Consider the following 18201-nt stretch of genomic DNA (forward strand, 5'->3'; position numbering starts at 1 on the left):
CAGGTGAATCTGGGAGGAGGAGCTTGCAGTGAGCCAAGATTGCACCACTGCACTCCAGCCTGGGTGACAGAGTGAGACTCCATCTCAAAAAACAAAACAAAACAAAACAAAAAACTTAATTTCTAAATAAACTGGTAACTTTCTTTTTAATGCTCAGATTCTAGAAAAAAATGGGCACTCTAAGATTACTAGTAAGACATAACTTGAAACTTTTCTGGAGAGCAATTTGGCTGTATATATGAAAAGCATTAAATTTTCAGACTCTGACCTTGCAAATCTACTTCTAAGAATGTATATTTGAAAAGCACTGAGAGATGTAAAAAATATGGATAAGTTTGAAGATATGCATACTATTGCTACTTATCAGAGCTAAGTACTACGCATAATCTAGATGGGCTGGGCCTGGTGGCTCACGCCTATAATCCTAGCACTTTGGGAGGCCGAGGTGGGCGGGTCATGAGGTCAAGAAATGAAGACCATCCTGGACAAGATGGTGAAACCCTGTCTCTACTAAAAATACAAAAAATTAGCTGGGCATGGTGGTGTGTGCCTATAGTCCCAGCTATTTGGGAGGCTGAGGCAGGAGAATCGCTTGAACCCGGGAGGCAGAGGCTGCAGTGAGCCAAGATCACGCCACTGCACTCTAGCCTGGTGACACAGTGAGACTCCGTCTCAAAAAAAAAAAAAAAAAAAAAGAAATAATCTAGATGTCCAAACATCTAGAATAAATTATAGTATAGCTAAGTAGAACATATTTTAAGATAACACTAATTACAATGCTATTTTAAAACAGCACATCACAAAGTAGTTTGAATAGTATGGTTCAAATCTTTTTTTTTTTTTTTTTTGAGACGGAGTCTTGCTCTGTAGCCCGGGCTGGAGTGCAGTGGCCAGATCTCAGCTCACTGCAAGCTCCGCCTCCCGGGTTTACGCCATTCTCCTGCCTCAGCCTCCGGAGTAGCTGGGACTACAGGCGCCCGCCACCTCGCCCGGCTAGTTTTTTGTATTTTTAGTAGAGACGGGGTTTCACGGTGTTAGCCAGGATGGTCTCGATCTCCTGACCTCGTGATCCGCCCGTCTCGGCCTCCCAAAGTGCTGGGATTACAGGCTTGAGCCACCGCGCCCGGCCTCAAATCTTAATTTTTTTATGTGCACAGAACACTAAAAGGATATAAAAGGTTACCACCAGGTAATAAAATAAGTGATTTTTTTGGAGTGCTTATCTTTTTCTTTTTCTTTTCTTTTTTTTTTTTTTTTGAAACAGGGTCTTGCTTTGTCACCCAAGCTGGAATGCAGTGGCGTGATCATGGCTCATTGCAGTCTCAACCTCCTGGGCTCAAGAAGTCCTCCTACCTCAGCCTCCTGAGTAGCTGGGACTACAGACATATGTCACCACGCCCAGCTAATTTTTGTTGTTGTTGTTGCTGAAATGAGGTCTTGCTATTCCCCAGGCTGGTTTCAAACCCCCGGGCTCAAGTGATCCTCCTGCTTTGGCCTCCCAAAGTTCTGGGATTATAGGTGTGAGCCAGTGTGTCTGGCCAGTACTTTTCTGTATTTGTCAGATTGTCTATACTAAACATCGTTACTTTTCTAATCATAAACCCCACAAGTATGTTATTTTAAAGTTTATGGCCGGGCACAGTGGCTCATGCCTGTAATCCCAGCACTTTGGGAGGCCGAGGCAGGTGGATCACGAGGTCAGGAGATCAAGACCATCCTGGCTAACACAGTGAAACCCCATCTCTACTAAAAAAAAAAAAAAATTAGCCAGGCATGGTGGCAGGCACCGACAGTCCCAGCTACCTGGGAGGCTGAGGCAGGAGAATGGCATGAACCCGAAAGGCGGAGCTTGCAGTGAGCCAGATTGTGCCACTGCACTCCACCCTGGGGGATAGAGTGAAATTCCATCTCAAAAAAAAGAAAGAAAGAAAGAAAGAAGTTTCTAAAACCCTTTGGGGAGGCAATTTGGAAGTAGCTATCAAAATTTAAGATATGTACACTCTTCAATCTAGCAATCACATTTTAGAAATTTATTCTACAGAAATATGCAAAACAAGAAAATCTAAGCAGAGGAATTCTGCTAAGAGAAATCTAAGCAGAGCAGTATTACTTCATGTCAGTAATCTGCATGTCTACCAATATCTTCCAACTTTTTATTTAAAAATATGTAATCTATACATGCCTTGAAAATATTTGGCACAATGTAAACAAAATTGATACCAATAATTATCTTTTGGAAATGACTTGAGGGAAATGGTGAAGGAAGATCTTCTATACCTTTTTACTATTTGTCTTTTCTGTAAAAATAAAAAACCAAATTACCTCTACAATGTAAAAGATTTTTAAAATATGTTACTTGTTAGAGAACAGAATTTAATTTAGATGGCTTAAAAAGAGGGTATATCCATTAAAGTAGGTCTTAACTCTACTAAAAGAATATGATTAATTCTAAAAGTTACTTAAAATTCTCATTCTATTATTTCAAAACATTTAAAGACACTGTTGTGAAAACAAAGTTTCATTAAATTTTAAAAAGTATAAAAAGGTTTTTTTTTTGAGACAGAGTCTTGCTCTGCTGTTGCCTAGGATGGAGTGTGGTGGTGAGATCTCGGCTCATTGTAACCTCTGCCTCCCAGGTTCAAGTGGTTTTCCTCCCTCAGCCTCCTGAGAAGCTGGGAATACAGGCCCACGCCACCACACCCAGCTAATTTATATATATATATATATATATTTTTTTTTTTTTTTTTTTTTTTGAGGCCGAGTCTCGCTCTGTCGCCCAGGCTGGAGTGCAGTGGCGCGATCTCGGCTCACTGCAAGCTCCGCCTCCCGGGTTCCCGCCATTCTCCTGCCTCAGCCTCCCAAGTAGCGCGGTGGCTCAAGCCTGTAATCCCAGCACTTTGGGAGGCCGAGATGGGTGGATCACGAGGTCAGGAGATCGAGACCATCCTGGCTAACACAATGAAACCTCGTCTCTACTAAAAAAAAAAAAAAAATACAAAAAAATTTTTATATTTTTAGTAGAGATGGTGTTTTGCCATGTTGGCCAGGCTGGTCTTGAACTCTTAACCTCAGGTGATCCACCTGCCTTGGCCTCCCAAAGTGCTGGGATTACAGGTGTGAGCCACCGCACCTGGCCTAAAAAGGTTTTTAAGTTTTAGGAAAATGATATGTTCTATAAGACAGACTAATGTCCCCAAACCCAAGTATCAACCATTAACTTCACAGTGCCTACCATGTTTCAGGCTCAGTTCTAGAAGTTACATAGGCTGTATATAATAGTGAAACAAACAGATGTGATTCTTGACCCCAAGGAGTTTACAGTTGGGCAGGAGAGACTGATATTAAAAAACAGAAACACAAACATCCAGTTAAAAAGTAAGTGCTATGGCTGGGCATGGTGTGGCTCACACCTGTCAGCACTTTGGGAGGCCAAGGTGGAAGGATCTCTTGAGGCCAAGAGTTCAAGACCAGCCTGGGCAACACAGTGAGACCCAGTACCTAAAAACAACAAATGCCTGTAGTCCCAGCTACTCTGGGGGGCTGAGGCAGGAGAATCGTTTATGCCCCAGAGTTCAAGGCTTCAATGGGCTATGACTGCACTTCAGCCTGGGTGATGCAGCGAAACCCTGTCTCTTAAAACAACAACAACAAACAAAAAAAGTAAGTGCTAGGAAGAAAAAGAGAAATAATAGTGTGTAAGTATATATGTATTTTCAGATATGAAGGTCAGGAAAAGCCTCTCTAAGAAAATAAATTACAATCTGCCAGGCGTGGTGGCTCACACCTGTAATCCCAGCACTTTGGGAGGCCGAGGCAGGTAAATCACTAGGTCAGGAGTTCCAGACCAGCCTCGCCAAGATGGTGAAACCCCGTCTCTACTAAAAATACAAAAATTAGCCAGGCACGGTGGCAGGCGCCTGTAGTCTCAGCTAGTCAGGAGGCTGAGGCAGGAGAATCGCTTGAACCTGGGAGGCAGAGATTGCAGTGAGCTGAGATCGTACCACTGGACTCTAGCGTGGGCGACAGAGCGAGACTCCATCTCAAAAAAACAAAAAAACAAAAAACAAGAAAAGAAAAGAAATTATGTTCTAAGAATCAAAGGACGAAGAATTAGCTTAGTAAAACATGGAGGAAAGAACATTCCAGGAGGAAGGAGTAGCATGTGTGAGATAGCTGAGGTTAAAAACGGTACCAGCTGTGCACAGTGGCTCACACCTATAATCCCAGCACTTTGAGAGGCTGAGGCAGGTGGATCACTTGAGCCCAGGAATTCAAGAACAGCTTGGGTAACATGGCGAGATCCCATCTCTACAAAAAAAGAGCCAGGCATAGTGATGTGTACCTATATAATCTCAGCCACTCAGGAGGCTAAGGTGGGAGGATTGCTTGAGCCCAGGAGTTTGAGGCTATGTGAGCTATGCTCACCTCACTGTACTCCAGTGAGTGAGTACAGTGGGTGTACTGGGTGACAGAGTGAGACCCTGTCTCCAGAGGAAAAAAAACAAACAAAAAAAAGGACTTCCTTTCAAACCTTCTAATTCAAATGTCTTATCTTTTTAAATCTTTTTAAAATTTTTTTGATTTGTTCCAGATTATTGGTGTTTCCTTCACGCTGGTTTGAAACACCATCAAAATCACTTTCAAAGAATTAAAGTTTTTTACACAGTCATTTTAAAAGAAAGAAGTGGCTAGGGAGTAAAGGATGCCCAAAAGGATTTATTCTAAGCTTTCAAGACTATATAAATAAGAGAAGAAAAAGAAGTCAAGTAAGGATGCTGCAATAATAGAGAGGAAGTATCTATTGTAAAATGTGCTAATGCATGAGCCAAACAGATATACCTGGTAGGCATTTAGAGACAGAGACAACTTTAAGACATTAAAATTAAGTCGGGACAGAAATACTCTCTTTGGGTACTAATTCCATTACTTTGTCAGGAAGAGAAAGCATCAGAAAAAGATGACAGTGAGTTAGCTCTCCTTAATGTTCAATTCATCTTAATTTTAAAAATTAGGATTTTGTGGGTATATATCACTTTTTTACATTTTTAATAGACTCCACATAAGAATACCTAAAAATTATGTTGAGTGGCTAAAATAAATTACATTATCCTAAATATTCCTGTAAAATTTTTAGCCTAGCACTTTTTTTTTTTTTTTTTTTCTGAGACAGAGTCTTGCTCTGTTGCCAGGTTGGAGTGCAGTGGCACGATCTCAGCTCACTACAATCTCTGCCTCCCAGGTTCAAGCGATTCTCCTGCCTCAGTCTCCTGATTATCTGGGATTACAGGCACGCGCCACTGTGCCCGGTTGTATTTTTAGTAGAGACGGGGTTTCACCATGTTGGCCAGGATGGTCTTGATCTCTTGACCTCATGATCCGCCCACCTAGGCCTCCCAAAGTGCTGAGATTATAGGTGTGAACCACCACGCCCGGCCTTTAGCCTAGTACTTTTATTAAAACCAAGGGATTCACTAAGATGAATATATTACAGCCCAGGTGCTGTGGCTCACGCCTGTAATCCCAAAACTTTGGGAGGCCAAGGTGGGCGGATCACTTGAGGTCAGGAGTTCAAGACCAGCCTGGCCAACATGGCGAAACCTCATCTCTACTAAAAATACAAAAATTAGCCAGGCGTGGTGGCACACACCTGTATTCCCAGCTACTAAGGAGGCTAGGGCAGGAGAATCGCTTGAATCCTGGAGGCAGAGGTTGCAGTGAGCCGAGATTGCACCACTGCACTCCACCCTGGGTGACAGAGTGAGATTCCGTCTCAAAAATAAATAAATAAAACTAAATAAAAAATGTGTACCAAAAGAACATTTTGCATATAAAGAGTTTCTAAGAATTTTAAGGCCTAATACTCTGAGGCTAGAGAGCCAAACCTGCTACCTTACTGTTCATGGGACTGATCCAGCCACTCTGCTTTTTATAAGTGGATATGGCAAACTAAGGGTTAATGAGACTCTGCCTTAGTGGATTAGCCCACTGAAGTGCTGATAGGAGACCAGCGACTGTTTGAATAACAGGGCCTATGCTCACATGCCTGAGGCATTCCACCTGCCAAGGAGGAAGACATGCAGAAACACAGCCACATGTTTCTGATTTGGTGGGAGGAAAAACAGCTCATGCAGATTTTTAAAATATACAATTTCAGTAGTGATCTCAGGTCTCCTGCTGCCTAGATGTTTGGACACATTTTCATTGTTGAGAAGATATACTTAGGTTGTTCCAAATAACAGCCACTCTTCAGAAGGCCAAATAGCTTAGAATTAGGGGGAAATACTTACACATCAAGTACTAAGAAAAAAGTAGCAGGTGAAATCTTAAGGTGTTGTGTTTTTTGTTTGTTTTTGAGACAGAGTCTTATTCTGTCACCCAGGCTGGAGTGCAGTGGCACGATCTTGGCTCACTGCAACCTCCACCTCCCAGGTTCAAGCAATTCCTGTGCCTCGGCCTCCAGAGTAGCTGGGATTACAGGTACCCATTGCCACGCCCGGATAATTTTTAAATATTTTTAGTAGAGATGGGGTTTCACCATGTTGGCCAGACTGGTCTCAAACTTCTGACCTTAAGCGATCCACCCACCTCGGCCTCCCAAAGTGCTGCTATTACAGAGTGAGCCACCACGCCCGGAGTTAAACATGGAACTCAACTATACGAGATTTTGTTTGCTCAAAAAAGAACCTATGAACCTATGAGTGGGCTTTTAAGGAACAACAACAACAAAGTAAAGTAAAAGAAAAAATCTATATAAAAGCAAATCCAGCTCCAGGAGATTTATATCAGACTTTTTCTCCAGGAATACAGTTTTCATTATGTCTCCCTGGGGCATCTGGGGGAGGGAAGCTGTCCAGTGAAGTCAGTGGATGCTTCTTTGGGCTTCCCTTCCACTTCTCAGTCCTCTACAATGCTAAACACCAAGGGCTGGAACCCCTATGGAAAACCAGTAGGCATATGGTATTGACCATTAAAATAACTGTCCTGAAGGAAGCACTGTAGATGTTGTTCAAGTTACGGAAATCTAATTTTAAAACATATGCAGTTGTGAAACATTAATTTATACACATCTCTAGCTTAGCAAAAGCATGACATTAATGATAGGCAAGAGCCGTGGGAGCTCTGGCTGTGAAAGTCTGTGGTCAGAATGGAGTACAACTTCTACAACTGCCCCTATGTGTGATACAATTCTAATTAATCAAAATTAAATTAACAAGAACTTACCTCTTTACTTCTTTGAAGGAAAGGAAGAGAGAAGGGGGGAGAAGGAGAGGGAGAGAGAGAGAGGAGAGAGGGAGAGAAGAAGGGAGAGAAGGGAGGGATGGAAGAGGGAAGGCATGAGGGGGTAGGACGGAAAGAGGGAGGAATGGGGCAGAGAGGGGAGCAGGGAGAGGGAGGGAGAGGAAGAGGGAGAGAAGGAGACAGGGAGAGACGGATAGAGAGAGAGAGAGAATGAACAAGAAAAAAACCTGGATTTCCCCCTAAGACTCAACTTTCAGGCAATGCTCCTAGTAATATTCCAGGCAGTTAATGCCACTTTCTCCAGGTATACTTTTGGTCAAAATTGATATTCCTTTATCCCAAGCTATTGTAAGATCCTAAACATCAAATAGTAAATTTTGCTCATCATGATTCAATAAAAAGGAAAATGAACTAAAACCCTTAAATTAAAATCTAAACATCTGGGCCAGGTGCAGTGGCTCATGCCTGTAATCCCAGCACTTTGGGAGGCTGAGGCAGGCAGAACACCTGAGGTTGGGAGTTCGAGACCAGCCTGACCAAAATGGAGAAACCCCGTCTCTACTAAAAAAAAAAAAAATACAAAATTAGCTGGGCGTGGTGACATGTCTGTAATCCCAGCTACTTGGCAGGCTGAGGCAGGAGAATTGCTTGAATCTGGGAGGCGGAGGTTGCGGTGAGCAGAGATTGAGCCACTGCACTCCAGCATAGGTAACGAGAGTGAAACTCCGTCTCAAAATAAAATAAAACAAAATAAAATCTAAGCACTGTAATCCTGAGCTCTAATAGTTACCCGAAGGTTTAGGTGATATAAAGAACTAGGTATAGCAGATATCTAACAAAGACAGAACTGGTTTTAGAATCTAATTGCAAAATGACTACTAGAAACATCACTGATGACTCTTTATCTCATTACCCAGTTTTATTGTCTTCACAGCATCTAAAGCTATCTGAATTTTTGTACATACATATGCATGCATATATATATGTATTTTCTGGCTCCCCTCACTAGAATATAAGCATCCTGAGAGCAGGCTTTTCATTTCTACTTTTCATTCATTGCAATACCTTTGATTCTTAGAGCATTGCCTAGCACACAGTAGGAGGAGTATTTCACCAACATTTGTTAATGAATAAATAAGAAAACTACAGAAAAATGAGAAAACATGTTGAAATGTCACATTGGGACTTGTGAGAGTCTAGAACCATTGTGACCTTTACTCCAGAAAAACATCACTTGTGAGTTGCATGAAGTAATAGAAGCCAGCTACCAAGGAAAAGATGAGTTGGTAAGAAGTAAACATTTCGTTGAACAGAAAATAACTTATTCAGGCATAACACATATAAAAGCAGATAGCTGTCAGAAAAATAAATATAGTTTTCCTAAGTCAAAGTTTAGAAAACATTTGCAATTCATATTATGAACTCTTCATTTAAGCTAGAATTATTTTTTACATACTTATTATATTATTGCTAAGCAAATTCACGCTGAAACCTCAGATATTAAAAAATTCAGCAGCACATATCTTAAGTTACCTATAAAGGATGATAAAAACTCACCTGAAGTTTTAATCAATATATATTAATACTAACTCTGATTTTAATAAACAGATTTCTATTATTTCAGGTTATTTTGTAGCAAACATTAGCAATGAGTGTTAAATCTAAGCTCTACTGGCAAAAGTTGGTCTAAAATAATGAAAACTCAATATAATTAACTATTTTATCTTTGCCTTTCCTCTTCATTTTCAAAAACCAACCGTCTATTTAAGCAAATGAAAATAACCGAAGCCATTAGGACAAAGAAACATAAGCAGCAAGATTTGTTTTACATGTTTTTAAAATATTTCTTAACTAATATCCATTCATATATTCAACAAATACTCAGCATCTATTATAATATTCCAAGCACTTTCCTAGTGATTAGAAAAAAGAAATTATCAGAAGGATTCATATTTAAAGAGATAAAAACCAAAAAGATCTCTTGAACTTCCAGTAAATGTGAAATAGAACAAAATTGTTCAAAAAGACTTTTCAACTCACATTTTGTTCCTCTGGTTCTAATTTGGGGATTTTGTGTGACTTGCGCTCTTCAGATCTCGATGAGTCATGCTTGTTGCTTTTTTTCCTCTTTTCTTTTCTGCTTTCATGCTTTGACTTCGTGTGCTCACTTGCCTGTACTTCATTTAAAAGGTCTCCACAAAGGGAAGACTCAAACAATTCCCTGCCATTCTGGATAGTTTTGGTTATTTTTAGTTTAATTTCAGGTGAGCCAGTCTTCTTTGGAATCACAGTTTGTGGTACCGAAGGAGGAGGTGGTGGCTGTGGAGGGGAAGGTTTTTCCAGAATTTCATGTGGTCTTGTGTTTGGAATTTCTGAATGGTAATAGTCAGTGGGGCTAAAGTTTCTAGCTGCACCAAAGCCATTGGCTGACCCATTAGGATACTGACTATATGACTGGTATTTGGTTTGAGTTTCATACACGCTGATTGATGATGGATACCCATTTGTGAGTGGAGGAAGATCTTCTGTTGTAGCTGGGTACTGAAAGCCTTGCTGCAAGGTAGCTTCATATGGTGTTTGGCCACCATCTTCAGCAATGTCACTGTTGTTATCAAAGGCATCCTCCTGACGGATGTTGGCGGAGTCAATGAGTTGAGGTGGTTGCTGAATTGTGTTTCCCATGATCCCTTGCATGAAAGAGAAAGAGAAATCCATTGTTCTGCTCCAGCATCCTTAACTTTCCCTTTCTCTCATCGGGCCTAAAATTATAAAAGAGGGGATTAGAAGGTGTTAATATTATCATTGACTAGAGGCTAATCAACTGAAAAAGGATTAAATTAAAATGTTTTGAACTCAATTTTCATATCCAGATATGCATAGACATTAAACATTTCTAAAACAGATATACCTTTTATCTTCAATGCTTATCTGTTTGAAACTCCTGATTACTTTCATAACAACTGTGGCAACAAGATTTTATCATCACTGCCAACACATGAAATAGTTTTGACATTCCTTTTTATCTCTCAAGTTAGAGATCATAAGTCTCAAGTTAAAACTAGTGTTTGCAAAATAAGCAGTGTCCTGACACATATCAATCTGCTTCCATAAGAACTTCCTTTAACATCATTCATATTTTGTTCAGTGGTTGTTTTAATTACAAAAATAATAAAATGTTATTGCATTTTTTTTTTTTTTTTTTTTTTGAGACACAGTATCACTCTGTCACCCAGGCTTGAATGCAGTGGTGCAGTCATGGCTCACTACAGCCTCAACATCCCAGGCTCAGGTGATCCTCCCATCTCAGCCTCCCCAGTAGCTGAAACTCAGGCATGCATCACCACGCCCAGCTAATTTTTGCATTTTTTGTAGACAGGGTTTCACTATGTTGCCCAAGTTGGTCTTGAACTCTGGGGTCAAGCAATCCGTCTGCCTGAGCCTCCCAAAGTGCTAGGATTATAGGCGTCAGCCACCATGCCTGGCCTGCAAATATTTTAAACACCAAAGTGAAAAGGTCTGTTCCTCTCCCCACTTCATTATTCCCACTCTTCTATACCAAGACAACCACTATAAACACTTTGATGGGTATTCTTTCACATCTTTCTCTACGTTTTTACATATAAAAATTTTAAAATAGGGCTTATTCTGTGACTTGCTTATTTAACTTAACAATATATCCTAGATATGCTTCTACATCAGCATATATAGACAATTTTCATACTTATTCTTTAAATGGTTGCATAGCAAATAAACGTTGTATTTACCATAATGTATTTAACCATTTGTGTACTGATAGTTTCTTGCAATTGTTTGATATAATAAATATGTCTGCAGAAAACCTTGTTTATTTTTATTTATTTTTCTTTTCTTTTCTTTATTCTTTTTTTCAAATAGAGACAGGATCTTGCTGTGTTGCCCAGGCAGGTCTCAAACTCCTGGACTCAAGTAATCCTCCTGCTTCAGCCTCCCAAAGTACTGAGATTATAGGCATGAGTCACCATGCCTGGCCTGAAACATTCTTGAAACTCGATTTTTGTGCACATATATATTTCTACAGGACAGATTTGAAATTTTGATAGATACTGTAAAATTGTTCTATAGGTTATACTATGTCAATGAACTCTCATACCAATAGTGTGTGATTCTCTACACTGTTGCCAGTATCTACTTATTTTTAACAACTGTTATATATAGCAGAAGCATCTGGGGTACTTTTACAAAATGTATGTGTCAGAGTCTATCTCCTAAAGATTCTCATTGAATAAATCTGGGGTGGGGTCCTGGGCATAAGTTTTTTAAGACTATATCCCCAGTAATTTTGATGCATATTCTTGGTTGGATCATTGCATTATAACTTTTCAATTATTGCATCTCCTCTAGTAGGTGTCTGAAGATGCCTACATTATGTAATAATGTTACAATATACATAAGCATCTGTTAGAAAATGCTACAAGACCACCCTGCCTTGTCATAAGGTATGACAAGTGCACATCACAGGATAGAAGATTAATGGACAATCCATATATTATTTTGATAATCCCATAAGCATTTCTTCTAGAAAGTTCTTTTGAGACGGAGTCTTGCTTTGTTGTCCAGGCTGGAGTGCAGTGGCACAATCTCAGCCCACTGCAAGCTCCGCCTCGCAGGTTCATGCCATTCTCCTGCCTCAGCCTCCCGAGTAGCTAGGACTAGAGGCGCCCACCACCATGTCTGGCTATTTTTTTTGTTGTTGTTGTATTTTTTTTTTTTGGTAGGGACGGGGTTTCACCATGTTAGCCAGGATGGTCTCGATCTCCTGACCTCATGATCCGCCCGCCTCGGCCTCCCAAAGTGCTGGGATTACAGGCGTGAGCCACCACACCCGGCCTCTTCTAGAAAGTTCTAAAGCAGGAAGAACAAACCAGTTTTCACAACTATATCAACTCTGATGAACTGATTGTAGCTGCCTGGAATACTGTGAAGAAGGATCCTGAGGCTGGGCGCCATGGCTCACATCTGTAATCCCAGCACTTTGGGAGGCCAAGGTGGGTGGATCACGAGGTCAGGAGTTTGAGACCAGCCTGGCCAATATGGTGAAACCCCGTCTCTACTAAAAATACAAAAATTAGCTGGACATGCTGGCAGGTGCCTGTAATCCCAGCTACTCGGGAGGCTGAGGCAGGAGAATCGTTTAAACCCAGGAGGCAGAGGTTGCCGTGAGCAAAGATCGCACCATTGCAATCCAGCCTGGCCAACAGGGTGAGACTCTGTCTCAAAAAAAAGAGGATCCGGAGGCTACATTCCAGTTCGACTCTGTTAATAACAGAATCATTAACAACACCTATTATTAATAGATTAATAACAGACTGATTAACAGTGTCTACCATCTTGGTTCCAGTAGGTTTGCTGTAATAATAAAACAAATAACCCCAAAAAGCAAATGGAAGAGGGAAACAAAGCTGACAATACACTTTTCAAGGTGTATCCAATTATACAGCTACTGTTTGTTCTGCTAGTAACAAACGGAAATCATTTTGGAAGTCCTAAAATTACAAACAAATGAATAAGACCGCACACAAGAAATTGAACTGTGTGTACTGCTTTGCACTGGCTGGGGGTGGGAGGGATCCAGAGCACTCTCATTTTCTTAGTGTCACCTCAGGATCAGGCACTTTACACATCAGCTCATTTAATCATCACAACTCTGCAAGATAGGGATTGTGATTTCTGGTTCACAGGTAAAAGAAAGTGAGCTTCAGAGGGGTTAGGTGGCCTGCTTAAACCACAAGGGGGGAGAACTCGAATTTGGATCCAGGCATGTCTGACTCTGAAGTCCATGTTGTTTTTGTTTGTTTGTTTGTTTGTTTTGAGACAGGGCCTCACTCTGTTGCCCAGGCTGGAGTGCAGAAACATGCAATCACAGCTCACTGCAGCCTTGACTTCCTGGGTTCAGATGATTCTCTCACCTCAGGCTCCCAAGTAGCTGGGACTACAGGCACGTGCCACACCTGGCTTATTTTTTGTATTTTTTTGTAGAGATGGAGTTTCACTATGTTGCCCAGGCTGATCTTGAGCTCCTGATGTCCATGATTTTTACTACTGTATCAGTTCTGTTTCCCTCAGCTATCAGTTCTGGGAAAAGAATTCTTTTGTTCAGGTACTTTATTCCTTGGTCACTATCAAAATCACAAATATTCTAATAACCACCATTAACACTTGCATAGTACTCTGTAAGTGCCAGGCACCATTCTAAGTGCTTGACATAAGTAATACATTTAATCCTTCCAGCAACCTTCATGTAGATATTATCTCCTATTATACATAGGGATATAGAGGCACAGAGAAGTTAAATGACTTGCTCAAGTGCACATGGCTAGTAATTAATTGACAGAGCTAAGATTCAACCCAAGCAGTCTGGTTTCAGGGTCTGTGCTCCTGATTAGCATACCGTATTTACTGACAATGTTTAAGAACTGAAACATTACCTTAATTTAACTTTTGGCAAAAATGTATAGCTCACAGCAACAGACATAAGAAGGAAATGTTCAAAAATTCTGTTAACAAGCATGGAGCAACTACACAGGCAGAATTCAAAAGTTCTCATTTATACTTCCAACTTGAAGGCAAGTCAAATAATGACATCTAACAAGATGCAACCTGTGTTTTTGGTTCTTAAAACTGTCATATACAAGCTCAGCTTCCAGATTCGTCTCCCAAATTGCAGTCTTCAGGGTTTTTCAGGCATATGTATTCAGAGACTGAGATTTCTGATGCATTTGATTGAGTTTCAAACACAAGAAGTTTTATATTTTCCCCTTTTCCTGTCTTCTCTAGCCCTAACTTCAAATATCTCATTTTAGTCTGAACTAAGAAAATAACATTACCTTCTTATAATTACACAGGAGTCCACGGAGTGAACTCATATGCATTCATATCACAGAGTGTTTTCATATACATTTGTATTTGATCCTCAAAACAACTCTGTCAGACTGGCAGGGCAAGGTGTGCATTAACTCCATTTTTTAGCTATCTACATAGAACACTTGAAATACTGACTTTCCACAAAGCTAATTAGTAATAAAGCTTGAAAAATAATCACTCTCCTGATTTCTAATCCTGTGCTCTTTTTCACAATATCCCATCGCCAGAGAATAACCAACTACTTAAGGACAACTACACTAAATCCTTAAAAGTCATTAGTTCAAAACTAAATGCACTGTCCTTTTCCTAGCACAATGTCCCTTTCAGACTACCCCAGTCTGTCATTGCTTCCATCACTTTTCTAGCTTCCCAGACTAGAAATCTCAGGCTCATGGGTGATTGATTCTTCCCTCTTTGTTAAGCCATAAAACTAGTCATTTAGCAAATCTTGCATTTTCTTCCTTTGAAGTATTCTTCCCAGTGCTTCGACTGAATCTGAAGTGAAGAAATAATCAGACAAATCCAAAATGGGTGATATTCTCCCAGACAACTGGCCTGGGCTCTTCAAAAAAGCTAATGTCTAAAACAAACAAAAGGTGGAAAGACTATTCTAGATTTAAAAGAGATAAGATTTATCAACCCAATACAATGCATGAACTTTGATTATATCCTGGATTTAAATACACACAAACACCAGATTAAACAGATATTGTGGAGACAACTAGAGAATTTTAAAATATGAACTGGCTTTAAACAATGGAGCTATTAATTTCAAGGGCCTGATAATGCTATTCTGTTTATATACGAGAATGTTCTCATTCTTAGGAGAGCTATGCTGAAATACGCGGTAAAGAGATAAATGTCATGGTATCTACAACTTTGAAATGGTTCAGAATTTTTAAAAAGGTATATATACCTAGAGTAAAGCAAAGGAGACAAAATTTTAACAACTGGTGAATCTAGGTGTTCAATGTAAATTCTTTTAACTTTTCTAAAGGTTTGAAAATTTTAAAACTGAAAAGCTTGGGGAAAAAAACCCCAAATGATTTGGCTAGTGTTTGGAAGAAGTACTAAAAATAAAAAGCTACAGGTACCTAAGGTGTATGAGCCTCCATTAAATTCTGGTGCCATGTTCTGAGCAAACAAGCTAAAGCAGCCACATTGTTATATTTTCTAGAAACCCTAAGCATGAAGAAAGCCATACTTCTTCATATTATGCCTCCAAATAATACAACAATGCAATCAAGAAAGCAGTTTCGGTGGTTTATAAAAACATATTTTGGGACTACATCTACATTTCTTTACATAGTGATTTTTATGGGCAGTGGGGTCTGGCGGCCAGCCTTCACACAGCAGACACACCAACTGACACAATGGTTAAGACCTTACTAAATTAGGAGGCTCTACTGAGCACCATGCTTGAGAGCACAGGTTCAGAATCCACCTAAGTTCAAAAGCATACTTCAAGTCTTGCTGGCTGTGTGACTTTAGGCAACTTATTCAGTACCTCTAATCCTCAGTTTCCTTAGCCAGAAATGTTGGATACCTGTAATTGTGTACCTTGTACAGGGCTGCTGTAAGAATTAAGAGTTAATCTACGAACAGCACTTAAGACAGAGCCTGGCATACAGTTAGAGCCTGGCCACTTGTTGGCTATTATTATCATTCATTGCAATGCTGGGCACACAAAACTGGTAAAAAGTTAAAAAAAAAAAAAAATCACTGACCTACAGGTACTTTCAATCTCTTTAGCAAGATAATGTAAGATTTTGAGAGTAAGACACATAAAATAGTAGCAAACAGTGTGAAACAGAAGGTGACTAAGAATTGAATTGTGTTACTACTACAATTGTGACAGACATCTGAGAAGAACAATGCTGGGCAAGGAGGCTTTTAGGCCACAAGAAACAAGTAGGATGTGGAAGTAAGGTGTTCTTCACGCACTGCTTTTCAAACTACTTGGTACAGGCCAGCAAAAATTCTTATACCTTTGTCCTTAATAAATCCCTGATAAAGATGGTGTGTTCAGTTCATTTTTAAAGCAATAATATTAATGGCTAACATTTGAGAGCTTAGTGTCAATACTATTCTACACGTTTTACATTTGTTATATTATTTTACTTCACAGAACACCCCTTTGAGGAAATACTATTACTATCCCATTTTACAAATGAAAAATCAAGGCCAATATGATCACATAACTTGCCCATAGTCTGAGATCAAGTAAATGGAGGGTTCAAACACACACTGTGTTCCACAGCATTGGCTCTTAACAAGAAAGCTTACTTCCTACAATCCCTAAACATGTAAAGTAAACAACAGAACCTCACTTCACACTTCTGCACTCCCACTCCCCAGAGTTAACTAACAATTTGGTGGGAGACTAAATAATTGTACTAATCTATCCATTCTAATATGTACTTTCAAGTCAATGAAATCACCACATAAAACCATTTCTGATAAATTCATCATCTGAACAATGTTTCTACACTAATTTTTTTTAAAAGATAAATCAATGAATACTTATAATTTTGCTGAAACTATACAGTTTTAAATAAGCAAAAAAAGTTGAAAATTATCAATTAAAGCTTTAGTGCTCTTATTATTTACCAACTTATTCATGGTGGTGGGGGGTAGTGGGGTGATAACAGAAAAATTTATAAAATCCTTAAGCCAAATCACAGATACAGAGTTTAAAAAAACAAAAGCAGGAAAAGAAATCAAGCCAGGCATAGTGGCTCATGCCTACAATCCCAGCTCCTTAGGAGGCTGAAGTAGAGGGACTGTTTGAAGCCAGGCATTTAAGACCACCCTGGGTGACACAGTAAAACTCTTTCTCTAAAATAAAAAAAGAGAGCAAGAGAGAGAAAGAAAGAAATCATGTCACGTGTTTCAGATGAACAACCTGAGCCTATAAATATCAATTAAGTATTCATAATGTGCTAAATTTATAGTTTAAATCACTATAACTAATTCATAAACAATTATTTCTGTGGAATGTATTGCTGGAGTCTATAGAATTACATGTTGTGCTGTATATATTCATTTTTTTCTATGTTTAAAATGCCAGTCTCAGGCCGGGCGCGGTGGCTCAAGCCTGTAATCTCAGCACTTTGGGAGGCCGAGACGGGTGGATCACGAGGTCAGGAGATCGAGACCATCCTGGCTAACACGGTGAAACCCCGTCTCTACTAAAAAATACAAAAAACTAGCAGGGCGATGTGGCGGACGCCTGTAGTCCCAGCTACTCGGGAGGCTGAGGCAGGAGAATGGCGTAAACCCAGGAGGCGGAGCTTGCAGTGAGCTGAGATCCGGCCACTACACTCCAGCCTGGGCGACAGAGCGAGACTCCGTCTCAAAAAAATAAATAAAATAAAATAAAATAAAATGCCAGTCTCTTCTCAATAAAAGAAAGTTTATATTTAATTATACTTAAAAATTCCTTAGGCTGGGAGCAGTGGCTTACGCTTGTAATTCTAGCACTTTGGGAGAGTGAGGTGGGTAGATCACCCGAGGTCAGGAGTTTGAGACCAGCCTGGCTAACATGGCGAAACCCTGTTTCTATTAAAAATACAAAAAGTAGTCAGGCGTGGTGGTGTGCGCCTGTAATCCCAGGTACTTGGGAAGCTGAGGCAGGAAAACTGCTTGAATCCGAGCGGCGGAGGTTGCAGTGAGCTGAGATTGTGCCACTGCGCTCCAGCCTGGATGATAGAGTGAGACATCATCTCAAAAAAAAAAAAGAAAGAAAAAAAATTCCTCACATTGATATCATTATTTAAGCCCTTTGGAATTTGAAGTGGTTTTAAGATGTCATATAAATTGCCTATTTCTGTTTTCAGACCCAGCTACTCTACAAATATATTCCTAGGTTAATCTGTAAATCTAACCACATCACTCTCCTGATTAAAATCCTTCAATGGTTTCCTATTGCCCAGAAAAAAGCCATGCACCTAGACTGACAGACCATGTAAGACCCTCCAAACAAAGTCGCTAACCTACCTCTTCAACCCCAAGTCATTTTTGTACTCTAGTAATATAAAATCACTGGAAATTTCTGTGCAC

The 18201-nt window shown here is 39.9% G+C and overlaps 1 protein-coding gene across 13 annotated transcripts in view; it reads right to left on the reverse strand.

Annotated features, from left to right (window-relative positions):
- The window catches only part of NSD3 (nuclear receptor binding SET domain protein 3), a 115240-nt gene that overhangs the window by 69834 nt on the left and 27205 nt on the right, over positions 1–18201 (reverse strand). For all 13 annotated transcript variants that reach the window (XR_012416364.1, XR_012416362.1, XR_012416361.1 and 10 more), the window contains exon 2: positions 9280–9998. Coding sequence is in view for 7 of the 13 variants with exons in the window: in XM_073998574.1 (XP_073854675.1) it covers positions 9280–9954 (675 nt within the window). In the remaining 6 variants the exon portion in view is untranslated. The remainder of the gene's footprint in view (positions 1–9279; positions 9999–18201) is intronic.

Source organism: Macaca fascicularis, chromosome 8 (genome assembly GCF_037993035.2).
Source record: "Macaca fascicularis isolate 582-1 chromosome 8, T2T-MFA8v1.1".
Taxonomy (NCBI): domain Eukaryota; kingdom Metazoa; phylum Chordata; class Mammalia; order Primates; family Cercopithecidae; genus Macaca; species Macaca fascicularis.